Here is a 14,986-nt window from a genome sequence, read left to right as displayed (position 1 = left end):
AGATAAATTAATAACAAAAAGTTACCGACCGAGGGTAAGGCTTAGTGGTAACAGTGAAAGTAAAAATAAAAATTTACAAAAAAAAAAAAAAAAGTTACCTACCGAGGGTAAGGGTTAGAGGTAACAGTGATAGAATAAAATTGTACCTAATAAACATTTTTAATCAAAAAAATAACAGGAAAATAAAAAAAAATTATAAAAAATAAACTATTAATATAAAATATTAAATTACCAACCGAGGGTAAGGGTTAGGGGTAATAGTGAAAGCAAAAAGATAATAAAGAATAAAGTTAATAATTTTTTTTTTTAACTTTTGTAAAAGTGTCTTCGCGCAAAAGTGACGCCGTGCAAAAGTGTCCTCTCGTGCTAAAGTGACACTTACACAGTTTCATTAGTTATTCACTGATTAAAAAAATGTTTAGTGATACAGTTATTAAATAAACTAAAATTTTAGAAGAAAATTGCGAGCTATGAAGAACAACTTTTGAGGCTAGATGAACAGCATAGAAGAGAATATAGAAAACTCAATATAGACCGAGATAGTATGATTTCAAAGTTTCAGGAAGTTTGTTTTTACTGTTTAGTTTTTTTACTGTTAAGATTTTTTCTATACTTCTAATAACTAAACTTCTTTTTAAACAAAACTAATTTTAATTACATGCAGTTTTTTTAATTATCAAATGCAAAAATAGATAAAATAAAATTTGCTATAAATATGTTTCTTGTTATGCTCGAGAATGATTCAAAAAAAAGTTTTAACAACTACATAACATTAACTCAAATTACTTATAAAATGATTACCAATATTACAGTCTTATCATCTTTTATTTTTAATGAGCATGTGTATTTTAATTTCAGCAACAAAAAGAATCTACGTTACTCGAAGATAAGTATTATCAGATAACTGGTAAGTTTCCGTCTCCTAGAAAACTTTCGAGCTCGTCATTGTTGTCGTTTACTAATCATCCGCTTGACGTTGCCCACTCACCAAAATCACTAAATCAAATGCCCAGCTCACCGAACTCTTCCAATCAAGAGGTCGGAAATATTTTGTCAAGTCCTGTTCTTAATATCAGACCCATTTCAAAAGCGATGCCACAAAACAAAATAGTAAATTTATTATTTTTTGTTGTCTTGTTCAAAACTTAAGGCTTTAACAAATGTATTTTGTGTTTAGTATTTTTCAATTTAGATAGTTTTTAAATATCGATGTTTGAACAAAACATTTTATAGCAAAATAACTAACTGTTTTGATACTTTAATAATTAAAAAAAAGGTTTCATCTGGTGAAAAACCGACTTTGAAGTCACCAACTTCACCGCAAAGTAGTAATGGAGAAGAAAAAATCGATACCAATGAGACTCCATGTTAGTTTGTCTGCTTACACTATTTTTAAAATAAAATTGGTAAAATTATTTACATTTATTTTGTTTTAACATTTAGATATAGTCAATAACGCCAAACATGATTAACTTAGTTGCGTTTTATATCTCAATATTAGGAAATAACTAACTTCATTAAAAACTATCAGTTGTTATTTTATTTTAATTTTAGTAAAATGAAAAATTAAATTAATTAATTTAAATAAGTTTAGTTACACCTAAGTAAAATTTTGCATCTGTTTTTTATCGCTGACTTAGACAAACATATGAATATTTTTTACTATAGCTGTTGTCATTTGGAATCTAGTTTTTTTCTTTACAATTTTCTCTTAAGTATTCCTTACGTCTTCAATGATGGAAAATTGGACACCGCTTAAGCATCATCAGCTTCTGATACGTAACAAAATGACGTCATCTTCAAAAAACACTTCATCAAACGATGAATCTCTAATTAATACTATGCCACGTCTCAGGGCTGCGCCTGTAAGAAACTTTGTCAGTAATTTCAGCTTGTCTGGAACTCTTGGAAGTTCTTCAAAATCTTTAAAATCTGTAGCTCTAAAAGGTTCTGGAAGCTCACGAAATTTGCAGGGTAGTTAGTACACGGTAACCGTCTTTGCTGAGTTTTCGTAATAGCTGAATGTGTCATCTTTTGCGGTACTAGCCATTTTTAAAGTTGAAATGAGCATGTGACACGTGGTTTTATTGTGTGACGCTCATGCCAGTTTTGTCACCAGTCACGTTATTATGTGTTCATTTATCATTTTAAAAAGTACAGAGTTTTCTTTAACACTTTAATATTAATTAAGTCATTTATTGCATGACTTCACTGTACTAAACTTAAACTGAAATAATCATTTATAGCTTATAAGTTTTTAACGTATTTTACTTTGTTTTTAAAAGTTTGTTATTGACTTTTATAGATGTTACATGATTTTTAAAATCTTTGATAATTTTTGTAACATTATGATGGTTTTATCTAAGGTTGTTTAAACTTTCTACTATCATCAACGGGAAGTTCTAAAGCCGTTTATGTTAAAAATTTTTTTTTTGCTTATTTCTCTTTCATGTTAAGGTATTAAATTCAAAAGTTTTGCTCATTTGTTGGTTAAAATTTAATTACTTTTTAAAATTTTCAACTTTTGATTTTTTTAACTAAAATTTTTAAGTATTTATGTATTTAATAATAAAAAAAAGTATGATTAACTTAACCCAACGCAATTTTACTTAAATGTTCACAGTTTATTTTTCAAGTCTTACATTGAATAACTTTATCTATTAATTAGATTTTTTTTTCTTTATTTAGTTTTTTTTTCAACTTATCAAATGTTAAAAAGAAATGTTTTTTAGCTTCGCCTAACTTTTCAAGTGGCTCTAATAAATACTTGAATAGAAGAAAAGGTGGCAAATACCCAAGCAACAACCTTCTCAACCATGCTGCTATTCTTGGTGTTTACAATCCTGATAATAAAACGTAAGTCATCAGCTATTAAAATCATCGTTTCAAAAATTTATCTGGTTTATGTTGTGAATTTTTTTCTTTGAAATACTAAATTTATAAGATTAAGTTAAATGTTAGTACAACAAACATAAAGTTTTTTAATATTTTATAAATTAGATTATAAAGTAAGTTGCTAATTTTAGATGGAATGACTGCATGTCAATTGGATCAATGGATAGTTTGGAAACTTCACTATCGAGCCATTACACATCAGTGCACAGTGCCAATCACATGGACAGCATGGAAAAAGTAAGACAAATGGAAAAGCTTATTGCTGACGCTACAATGGTCAAACGCAAGCTGCTTAGAGAAGTTCAAGTAATTTAAAAAAATCCTTATTTAGTTTGTAACTTATTTTTTGTTCAATTATTTCATACTAGTAGATGTAGCCATTAAATAAGAGCATCTTTTTATCAGGAAAATGAAGCTTCAAAAGTATCATCATCACAAAAAGCGATCAATGTGATGTCATCAACAAAAAACTTATCTTCACCAACAAATAGTGTTCGTGTCACTTCGCCTGTAAAGTTACGTCATCAACCTTCAAATAGCGATATTCCTAGTAGTTTAACTTCTGCAAGTAAAAGACAGGTGAATTTTGTTATTTTTTATTAACATATATTTTTTAAAGATTACAAGCATATATTTTAATAACTTTAGTCGTTTGTTATTAAAAATATATTGGTTTTAAGAATATATATTAAGCAAAGTTTATTGAACGACAAATAAAAGCACTCAAAATGTTTGGTCCTAAGACTTGGTGCACGAAAAATCCTTTTGGTTATCGAGTCTCACACCACTTGGATACCTTTTAATGTCTTGTCCAGGACAGTGTGGGTGTCAGAATGACACAGCGACACTTTAGCACAGGTCGTCAATTCAGCAGGGTGCGTCACTTTTGCACGGCGTCACTTTAGCTAAGTGGTTCACTTTTGCACGAAACCTTCTTTTTACAAAGGTTAAAGGTTTTCAATATAGAATTATGAAAGTTTTTATTTAACTGGTGAAAAATAAATGTTGATACTCTAAAACTGTAGGAATTTTAAGCTTTAATTAAAACCATTTTTTTTCTAATTTATCTATTAGTTTTTTAAGGAAAACTTAATTTTAAATTTTTTAGTACTGTGTAGATGTAGTAGTATTAAATATTTCAACATTATTTAATATCAAACCTGAAAATGTTTAAGTTGGTACTTAATAATAATACACATTTTAAGCTAAATAAATAATAAATAGTACGATAGGATAGTAAACATAACAACTAATAAATACGATAATATATTTCTTTTAAATTATAAAAAAAATGATATTTTTCAAAACTTTGTAAAAAAACACAAGAATACAAAGTAGCAAAATTGTTTAAAAACAAATTAAAGTCCGCTTTTTGAAACTTGTGTATTATTATTTACTGATTTTGTAATTAATGTATAGTGTTTTTTTAATTTTTTATATCATATGGTAATACAATAATCTTAACATTCTAAAGTTTTCTTTTCTTTTTCGGCTAGAAAGTTCAGTAAAAAAATCAGACCAAAAAAAATGACAATTTTATACTATATTTTTGGAAACAACTAAATTTTTTTAAGTATTGAATTTAGTTTCATACAACATAAACTTGTTTAGATATAGTTTCCTTAATACTACATTTAACAAGATATTAAAATACTTCCAAAGCAAAGTTGTAAATTAAGTTTGAACTTTTAACGAATCTAATGCGTGTTTACTTTTATTTTTCAATTTAGTTTTTAAACACGTGTTTAATATAACAGAGTTATAAATACTAGTTTATAAATTATAAATAAATATTATAATTGAAAATGCAATATCGAAAAACTTTCAAATGAAGGTTTAAAAAGGTTTGGTGTGTGCAGAATAACGCTCAGTCAATGAAAAAAAAATTAAGACGCTTCAAGCAAAAATAGTAGAGAAAGAAATGGTGCAAAAATGACGCCGTTCAGAAGTGACCCTCCGTGCTAAAGTTACGCCGTGCTATTCTAACCTGCTCCAATATATTAAGCTTAAAAAGTTACCTAAATAATTTATTGATTTTAAAGAAAAGCTTATTTTTTAAGATTACCTTAAAAAAAAGGTTTGCACTACAATATAAATTATAAAAAAAAAGTCATAAGTTTTTGGTAAAATTGTTCACCACATTGCTATTTGATAAAGATAAGCATCGAAAAAAAATTGATAAAAATTGTCGTAAAAATTATTTAAAACGAAATAAATTTTATAATAATTTAGCAAATGTTTAAAAAAGAATAAAGTATTAATTTTATGAATTGTTACAACTAGTGTAGCTAAAACTTATAATACACCATAAAATACTTTAAAATACAAAGGAATACTTTAAGTATTAGAAGAAAAACTAGTTATAGTAGAACATTCAATTAGTAGTCAAATTATGACTTTTTAATTGAAAACAGGGTTTCCCAAACTTTTTTGCAAATGGACCCCTTTTAAGATAGAAATTTAAAAAGCCATGGCCCTGACCTTTTTATTGCTCTTCATCTGCAACTCGAGAATATCTAGTGTAAGTTTCTAAACTACCATTAAAAACACCTAAGACCTTTTTTTTGCTTTTCTTCTGCAACTCAAGAATATCTAGTGTAAGTTTCACAAATTATGACCTCATGGCCCCCTTGTGGCTCCTTTACTCCTCGTGGCCCCCTGAGTATCTGTCATAGCTGCCAAAGGGCCCACTTGGCCCACTTTGGGAAACCCTAATTTAAAAGAATGTTTTTTGTTTGACTCTATAAAGCGTTTAATTTTGAACAAAGCAAAGATGTTATGTTTGTATGTACAGTCACCTCTCGCGAATCTACGCACATTGTAAACGAGAGATAGCAAATATACCTACCATATTGGCTGTTTTCTTATAATGGATTTGAATTAATACAGTTTGAGGACTTCCCCACTTTATTTGTTTACAAAATTAAACTTTATTACTTGTACGTAAATGTGGAACTATTTTAATAAAGAAATATAACTTATTTATAAAATGTTTAATACAATAATATTTATAATAAAATTTGTTTATATGTTTAACAATGTTTTTTTTTTCTTTTTTGTTCCTTGCCCACCTAAGATTAAACTTGTTTTGCATTGTATTAGAGAAAGATATTTCTAAGGGGGGCTAAGACATCTAAAACATAAAGAACAAAGCCATAGTGTTCAATAGGTTCCTTATGGATAGCACAAACTAAAAATTTATAATATTTATTTTAAAACTATTTACTTTAAAATTTCTTAAAATGTTCTTTTTATCGTTGTTGCTGAAAAACCTAAAAGAATTTTTCAGTTTTCTTTTTTCTTTTTTGAGAGTTCTAAAATGCAAGAGTGCGTAACCAAGCAAGTGCGTAGGTTCGCGAGAGGTTACCGTACCACTGTTACAACTGTTAAGAGATCTTCGCCAATGAAAATATATTATACTTATTGTGGTTTTTCACAAATATAAAAAAGTTATAAACTGTTACAAAGACTTCTTGTATTGCTTGATACAAAACTTAAATATGTTTTTTTAAGATATTTAGAATTTTAGTAAAATGATACAACGCTAAGATTTTAAACGATCTTTATTTGACTGCAATTCTTGTAACTACGCAGAATCGTCCGATGACCAGGTTTCTTCCAGTGATGACAGCAAATTTTGATTTACGAAAACACATTGAGCAACAAGGCCACCAACCTCACATGTGTAACAACACCAGCATTACTACTACCAGTTGCAAGTTTAATTCCAATTTATTATTTATTCTTACCAAACTGGCGTTGTTTTGCATACTTAAACAAAGTTTTACTTTATAGTACATTGTTTACTACTTAATTACAAATAACTAGAAAAAGACGAGTAGGAATCTAAAATGCACGAAGGATCACTTTTGCAAAAAGAGATATTCTTGCACGAAAACACTTTTGCACGTCGTCAGTTTTGCACAAGGGTCACTTTTGCACGGGTTGAAAGTGTTCAATTTATTTTTTTATTAACTTTAATTAATTTTGATTTTTTTTACTATCACTTTTACTCTTAACCCTTGCCCTCGGTCGGTAATTTTCTTTTCTTTGTTTTTGGTTTTGTTTGAAACTTTTTTTTTTTTTTTGTTTTTTAATAATTTTTATAAGGTTTTTTTTTAATATGTCTGTTACCCCTAACCCTTACCCTCGGTCAGTAACTTTTTTTTTCTTTTATGTTTTTTATTGTTTTGTTATTTTTACTTTATTTTTTGTTTATATTTTGTTTTTTTACCATCACTGTTACCCCTAACCCTTACTCTCGGTAAGTAACTTTTTTTTAATTTTTTTTACTATCGTGCAAAAATGACCCTCCGTGCAAAAATGTCCCTTTGTGAAAAAATGTCTTCGTGCACGTTTGACCTGTTCCAAAAAAAAGCTGAGAAGCTATTTTTTATAAAATTTAAAAAAGTCTTTGCTACCTTAAAGTTTTGTAAGTCTTTCTAAATTAAGTTCTATAATTCCTAATGCGCAAACTTGTACTTAAATCATAATTTAAACTGTAGAAAAAAGAAACAAATAAAATCAATATCAAAAACTACAGTCTTTGTATTAGTTTTTGTAATTAAGTTTAAATAAATTTTTATGAAGTGTTTTTTACACACTGTTCAATGAAATTTTTATTATTTTGTTAATATTTGCAATATTTAAACGATTAAAGGTTGAATTTTTTATGTTCTGTTTAGAAATTAGTTTTAGATAAAATCTAAAATTAAAAAGTAAATTTAAACTGAAATATAAATTTAAAGTTTATGGTTTGATTAATTTCAAGCATAATTTAGTAATACTTTTTTTTTTCTTTAAAAATACAATAAACTTTAAAACTCAAAAGTCTTCATTCATCACAATTTTTTAAATCTTTATTTTTCCCATTTAAACTATTAAACCATTTATTTTCAACAAATATAAATTGTTTACCTTTATGACCAGTACTAAATGCTAATATTTTTTAGAGGTTACCTAACAAAAATGGGAGGAACAATAAAAACGTGGAAACGAAGATGGTTTGTTTTTGACAGAATAAACAAAACCATGCATTATTACAAAAGTAAGTATTTTAGGTATATATATATACGTAATATATGAATAAAATACTTCTTACTTTACATTAATGACTAAATAAATATGCAAATTGTACAAATGAACTTTAAGCTAGTCATTTTAGTATCAGCAATATGTTTTAAATAATTTTCTGTAAAAAAAACTTTTTAAATATAACTTTTTATAAACTTATCACTTTAAGATTCAATACTTTTGTTGCACTAAATATATTGGTATTAAGAATTTAAAAATAGTAGTTTATTACATTTTAACATCGAGTGTTTTTTATCATTTTTAAAATTTAGACATATTATGTATTTAAAGATAAGCATGAGACTAAACTTCGTGGAGCTATTCCTTTTCAGCAAATTGAAGACGTTTTTTTCGATCATCTTAAAACAGCTAAGGTTATATATTTTTTTAAGAAAATTTCGTTCACGAACGTTTTTTAACTTTTTTAGTCTTTAAATTTATAAAAGTTTAACACTACTTACAAAAAATTTGTTTTAATATTTAATACTATTAACTTTATTTTGTCATTTTGTTAGTTTAAATGCTTTTAGTCTTTAATTAATTTAATTATAAGCAGCATTTACTAGAATTCAATTTTTCTTTTTAAAGTTATAAATTTAAACAGTACTTAAAAAAGAGTTTGTTTAACTGATAATTTGCTAAAAAAAATTACTGAGAAAATAAAAAAATATAACACAAGTATATTTTATTTAAAAAAAGTTCTAACCAAAACATGTTGGCATACAGAATAGTCCAGACGCTCCTAACACGTTCTGCATCAAGTGTCGCAGCCGTCAGTACTTTGTTGTTGCGCCAACTAGTGTCAGCATGCGAATTTGGATGGATGTTATATGGACAGGTGCGCAGGGGTATACTGATTATATGAAAACTTTAGACAACTGAACGTTTAATGTTGCTAGTATGAAGTAGTTTACTTATTATGGTTTTATTTTCAAACTCTTATTTTTGAAAGTAGTTAGCATATATATTTTTACGACTTATTTTTTACATAGAGATTTAAGTGCAAAGGTTATCACTTCTGTATCAAAGTATCTTCTTGAATGTACACAGTTTTTTATTCTCGATAAATGTTTTGTAACGTAATTTTTTTTTGCTTCTTCAATATCGATTGAAGTAACATTTACTAATTTTTGAAGAGAATTGGAATTTTGTTTGAATATTTAAAACCTTATTTATTAGTTTGAAAAATTTTAATTCAAATTTCTGCATAAATAATTTTTTTAGATTTAAAAACTATATTTCATTTCAAGATCCATAAAATATTTAACTGTATTTTTTGTTAAATCACATTTCAATTATACTTATTGAAAAAGTTTTCTAAAACTCCCAAATTCTAATGAATTTTTAGCTGTTTAAAACATTTGAAGTTTAAGTTACAACGTACTTTGACAAAAACTAAGTACTTAATCTTAAATTAATTAATTATATATATTCTTTTTAAGATTTAGCTGCTTAAAAATTTTATATATGGTGCAGTTTTTCAATTATGTTATATAAAATTGTATTCTTAAGTGCTTTCTATGAACTATAAGGTATTTTATATATTGAATGTTTACTTATTACTTTTTGTAATTCATTTGTATTATGTATGCTTGTGTTTTAAAAATAATCATAGCTTCATTGTATTTGGTATGAACTCAAACGACTTTTAATTATCGATTTTCTTCCTAATAATCTTTCTCAACTTCTAACTTTTTTGATATTCAGTACAATAAATACTTCACTAATTTAATTTTTTTAATTTTAACAGTTTAAAGATATAAACTAAATTTACACATGAAAATTTATATTTTAAATTTCATTGAGTATATTTAGTTTTAAAACTAAAAAAAAAGTATATTTAAACGTCAAGAAAGTTTAAACAAACTAGACTATCAAGCGAGAAAGTTTACTTTATAAAACTTTTTGAGTAAGAAAAAAATATATAATAATTCATTTTTTGACAAAGTACTTTCTGCAAAGTGTTATAATTAAAATTCTTTGCAGTAATAAAAAACTACAATTGTGTAATTTTTAAAATTTGTATATTTTTAGGACATAAAAGCAGAAACAACTAAACGATTATAATTTATGAAGTAGAAATAAACTTTTTAAGGATCTAGAACAGGGTTTTCCAATATTTCTTTATACAGTAACTCATCTATAAAACAGAAATGTTTACTTTTACAGAAATGTGTGGGTGCACGACTCGAGCAAAAAAAATATAATGATTAAAATTAAATGAAAATTTTAAATTAAAAAAATCTGAAAATTAAGAAAAAAAATATGATTAAAGTATATAAATAAAGTTTCAGTCTTGTAATTTTGTTTTTAAAACTAAAGAAATAAAATTTTATTTAAGCAGTTTTTTTTTTAATTTAAAATTTGTTGTAAGCATTCCTTATAACCTTCCACGTTGACAATGAAAAACGCAAGCTACAATTGGAACCATTTCCTCCCTTACACTACGATTTTAACAGATTTTTGATCATCTACGTTTAAAATTTACTGTTGTCATTAAAGAAAAAGCAAAAAACAATATTAAGTAAAAATAAGTGGTTCAGTGACTATTAGAAAAATTAAAGTAAACTAGAGCATAAAAATGCATTATATGTTCATATATAAAGTCTATAAAATGCGTTTCTTGTTGTAAGATGTTGATAAAAGTTAAATCATTATTAAGTAAATAAATCTTAATCTACAAATTAAATATAAAAGCACATTTTAATTCTATTTCAAAGTTGCAAAAACTGTTAAAAATACTAAGAGCTGAAACCTTCGTTAAGGTTTTAAATTAGAGATATTTAAACATATATAAATACCAAAAACAGTTAAACACTTCCATTCTGTTAAACGGGCTGTGTAAATTCAATCAAACAAATAAAATTAAGTTTAAGATAAATACTAAAGTTCTGGTCAATCTAAGATGTAAAAACTGTAAAATAACTAGACTCAAGAAACGATTTAAAATAGAAAAACAAATAAAGCGTAAATTAAAAAACTTTTGGTGCACGACTGTACAATTTCCGTCAATTTTAATTATCAAAAAAAAGTTTAAAGAACTATAACTCCAAAAGTAGTATACAATTGAAAATATAAAGAAACAGTTTTAGGTGTTCTTTAGTTAACACCTAAAAAAGTTTTTTTCATACAGAACTAATATTTTTTTAGAATTAGCTAAAACACGGTTTATAGCTTTATTTTTTCAATTTTTTTTACTATCATAATCTTGATTTTTCGGCCCCGTTCAGCAACGAATTAAAGGAATTCGAAAAAGACCTCTTTGAAATGATTAGTTAAGTTAAATTTAATAAATTCATACCCAAATTTCAACAAAACTTAAGGTAAGATCTGAGAAATTTATTCAAAAGAGATAAACTAATTGTATTCACAGATAAAAGTAGAAATATGTACAAGATCAGCGCAGAATCATACAACAGGCTAATGAAAAACTGCCTGACTTCTTCATACAAAGTGTCTGATAACAATATTATAGAAAAAATCAACATTGAATCCCAGAGAATCATATCTTCCAAACATTTTAACCTAGAAAAACAAGAAAATACCTAAATTCTTCTCAGTTGATGCATTCCTTACGGTTAAAGACCATAAGAAAGAGTTCCCACTTAGCATCGAGTGCAGAACTATCAACCCAAGCAAGAATCATCTAGGTAAAATAAGTAAGAATATACTAGAAAATGTTGTAAACCAAATTAAAAAGAAGTCAACGTTAATCCAATGGAAGAATTCTTACGAAGTCATTGAATGGTTTAACAATATAAATGAAAAATCGAACAAATGCTTTGTTAATTTCGACATCCAAAAGTTTTACCCGAGTATCAAACTAACACACCTTATAAATACTATAGAATTTGCAAGAAAGTTCACAGAGATAAGTGAAGAAGATGTGAAGATTATAACACACACTTGTAATTCAGTTCTCACCTACGATGGAAAAGTGTGGACCAAGAAAAATCAAGAATCATCTTTTGACGTCCCTATGGGGTCGTACTTCGGAGCTGAGTTATGCGATCTTATTGGTCTACACATTCTTGATAGATTAGGGAAAACATACAAGTCAAACCAGATAGGTCTATATAGGGATGATGGCTTGGCAATTATCAAGCACAAAAACAACCAGGACCTCGAGAACATAAAAAAACAAACAATAAAGACCTTCAAAGACATTGGTTTTAAGATAACAATGGAAATTGGTATGACTAAATGCAACTTCTTGAAAATCACACTAGACCTCACAAACAATTGTCATATGCCATACATAAAAGAAAACTCCTCAATTAGATATATCAGTAGTAACTCCAACCACCCGAAGATAATCAAGAAAAACCTACCCAAAATGATTGAGAAAAGACTAAATAGACTGTCCACAGACCTAAGAATCTTTGATAAAGCAAAACATAGCTACCAAATTGCACTGCTCCAATCAAACTTCAAACACAAGCTTGAATATGAAAACAAAACCAACCCTGTTGACAAGAAGAAACGTAAACGAACAAGAAGAATTATGTACTTTAATCCCCCATACTGCCAGTCAGTAAAAACCAACATTGGGAGGAAATTCTTAGACCTAATTGACAAACATTTCAAAACAGTGAGCATGAAAAAGATCTTCAACAAAAGTAATTGCAAAATATCATACTGTTGTATGGATAATGTCAAATCACTAATAAGTAGCCACAATAAGAAGATACTAAATAAACTGAATCATAAGAACAACCAAGAGGATAAAACGTGCAACTGCCGCGACAAAGAATCCTGCCCCTTAAGTGGCAAATGTTTGCAGGGGAATGTTGTTTATAAGGCGACGATTACCAGTCAGATCGAAACAAAAGAATACATAGGATCCACGGGAGGCCAGTTCAAAAAGAGATGGTATGCACACATTAGTGACATTAAGAATGAAAATAACAAGGGAACAGAGCTTTCCAAGTACATTTGGAGACTAAAAAACAATAAAATTTGCTACGATTTAAGATGGAGCATAATGCATAAGATCAGAGAAATAAAGAATATAGGTAAAATCTGTAAGACTTGCAATTTGGAAAAAATAGAAATAGCACTTGCTAATAAGAAACGAATTTTAAACAAAAGACAAGAGCTCTTCTACACCTGCCCGCACTTTAGGAAATTTTATTTTAAAACTTAGCGTATTTAATTCTTTTATCACTTGTTTCTATTTTTGTTATTACTTGTACCCTTATTTGTTAAGCGCCATTTTGTTTTGTGTTGTTATAAGCTAAATCCAAATCTATATAGAACAAATCATCTACTGTAAGTATAAATCATATTTAAAATTTAAAAAGTCTTTTTCATTATTATAAAATTTTTAATTTTGTTAATTAATTAATTGGTAATAACACTATACATTTTTTTAATTTTATTTGAATTCAATTATAATTTTTTGCATTATTGTATTTTTTTAAGTTGTCCAGCGTCTTACGTTTATTTTATTTTGCAGGCCTGAAGATCCCTTAAGGATGAAACATTGTTGCCTTTGTAAATGAATAAATTAAAAAATTAACTATCATAATCTTATTAATTCAGGGTTGCTGAAAAATCAGGAATCCAAGAATTTTAGATTTTAGGATGAAAAAACCTTGAACTTGAGAAACTTTGAAAAACAAACTGAAATTTAAAAGTATTTTGTTGTGTGAAGTAATGAAATTTCGATAAAATACAAAAAATATAAGTACTTTATAAATGATAAACATTAAGCCAAGAATTATAATGGCAATAAATAATGTTAGATATGTATATATTAGTACAATATTTTTCTTATCACCTTTATCCTATAAAACGTTTACCTTTTTTTATTTTACGAAAACTACTTATGTTTAACATTTTTGTACAAACTAAATTCTACTTTTAAACATTTCATGAAGCCCTAAAATATCTATGATATTTAATTTTTTTATTTTCAAAATTTTAACATCTTAAAAACTGTGAAATTTCATTAAAAAAACAAATCTTTATATTGTAAAAATATCTAAAATCTTTAAAGAATAGTATTGCATTTAATATTTTAATGACAATAACAACTCAGTATGTACTATTCTAAAGTTTTATCAAAATAACATACGAAGGGAGGCAAAAACTTAAAATGCGAAAAAGACTTGAAATAAAAAGCTTAATGCAGTTTTCTAATTAACAAAGATTTAATAAGATTAATTAACAACTAGCATACTTATTTATTAGTTTATTCTTTCAAACAATATAAATAAGACTCAATTTTTCAGAACAAAATATATTTCATGCTTCTTTCGTCAGTTGTATACTAAGCAATAAAAATAAAATTTCAAATCTAACTTATATAGTGAAAATGCAATCAGCGTAATTAATAATAATAAAGCAAAGAGTAATTAACATTACACAAGTACTTCTAATTACAATGTAACTAAAAAAAAAATAAAACAGAGCAACAACTTATAAAACAATTTAAGAAAACAACGAAACAGTATAATCAAAATCTTTATGTTTACACAACTAGGTTCTCTTAACAAAATACAAATAGCTTCAAGTTTAATTAAATCCGAAATGTGAAAACAATTTGTAACAATTCCAATTCTTTTTAAATTATAATTACTAGCACAATCAAGGTTATTTACTAAGTGTTCAGCAAAAGCAGATCTTTTTGAAGAATTTATTACTTTAATAGATTTAGTCTTCTTATTACTCTTACAAAGTTCATCGATACTTTTTGAAATATGTTCCTTTATTTTTTTGCCAAATTGTCTTGAGGTCATCCCGACATAACTAGCTTCACAAAAGCAGTTAAACTGGTAAACTACCATACTTTGTCTAAATTCTGCTATCGGGTCTTTTCCTCCAGGTCTGAGCATTGGTTTGGATACCAAAATAACAGTTTCAATAACGAAAATAACAAAATAACAACTTTCACTATATAAGTTAGATTTGAAATTTTATTTTTATTGCTTAGTATACAACTGACGAAAGAAGCACGAAATATATTTTGTTCTGAAAAATTGAATCTTATTTATATTGCTTAAATAAATTTGTT

At 26.6% G+C, this 14,986-nt stretch overlaps 1 protein-coding gene across 2 annotated transcripts in view; it reads left to right on the top strand.

The window, feature by feature from the left end:
* LOC145835671 (pleckstrin homology-like domain family B member 2) overlaps positions 1-9,286 on the top strand; it is a 33,817-nt gene extending 24,531 nt beyond the window's left edge. The window contains exons 15-25 of one of the 2 annotated variants that reach the window (XM_082943362.1): positions 455-565; positions 859-1,110; positions 1,277-1,367; positions 1,717-1,974; positions 2,733-2,856; positions 3,027-3,201; positions 3,301-3,474; positions 6,490-6,614; positions 7,848-7,942; positions 8,260-8,342; positions 8,695-9,286. In XM_082943362.1, coding sequence (XP_082799488.1) covers positions 455-565; positions 859-1,110; positions 1,277-1,367; positions 1,717-1,974; positions 2,733-2,856; positions 3,027-3,201; positions 3,301-3,474; positions 6,490-6,614; positions 7,848-7,942; positions 8,260-8,342; positions 8,695-8,850 — 1,644 coding nt within the window. In that variant the 3' untranslated portion in view covers positions 8,851-9,286. The remainder of the gene's footprint in view (positions 1-454; positions 566-858; positions 1,111-1,276; positions 1,368-1,716; positions 1,975-2,732; positions 2,857-3,026; positions 3,202-3,300; positions 3,475-6,489; positions 6,615-7,847; positions 7,943-8,259; positions 8,343-8,694) is intronic. The other variant, XM_082943363.1, reaches the window with a different exon arrangement.
* Positions 9,287-14,986: the final 5,700 nt, after the last annotated feature.

Source organism: Thalia democratica, chromosome 5, assembly GCF_965202585.1.
Source record: "Thalia democratica chromosome 5, ktThaDemo2.hap1.1, whole genome shotgun sequence".
NCBI lineage: Eukaryota > Metazoa > Chordata > Thaliacea > Salpida > Salpidae > Thalia > Thalia democratica.
Note: the sequence above shows the minus strand (reverse complement) of the source record. Positions and strands in the feature narration are given on the sequence as shown.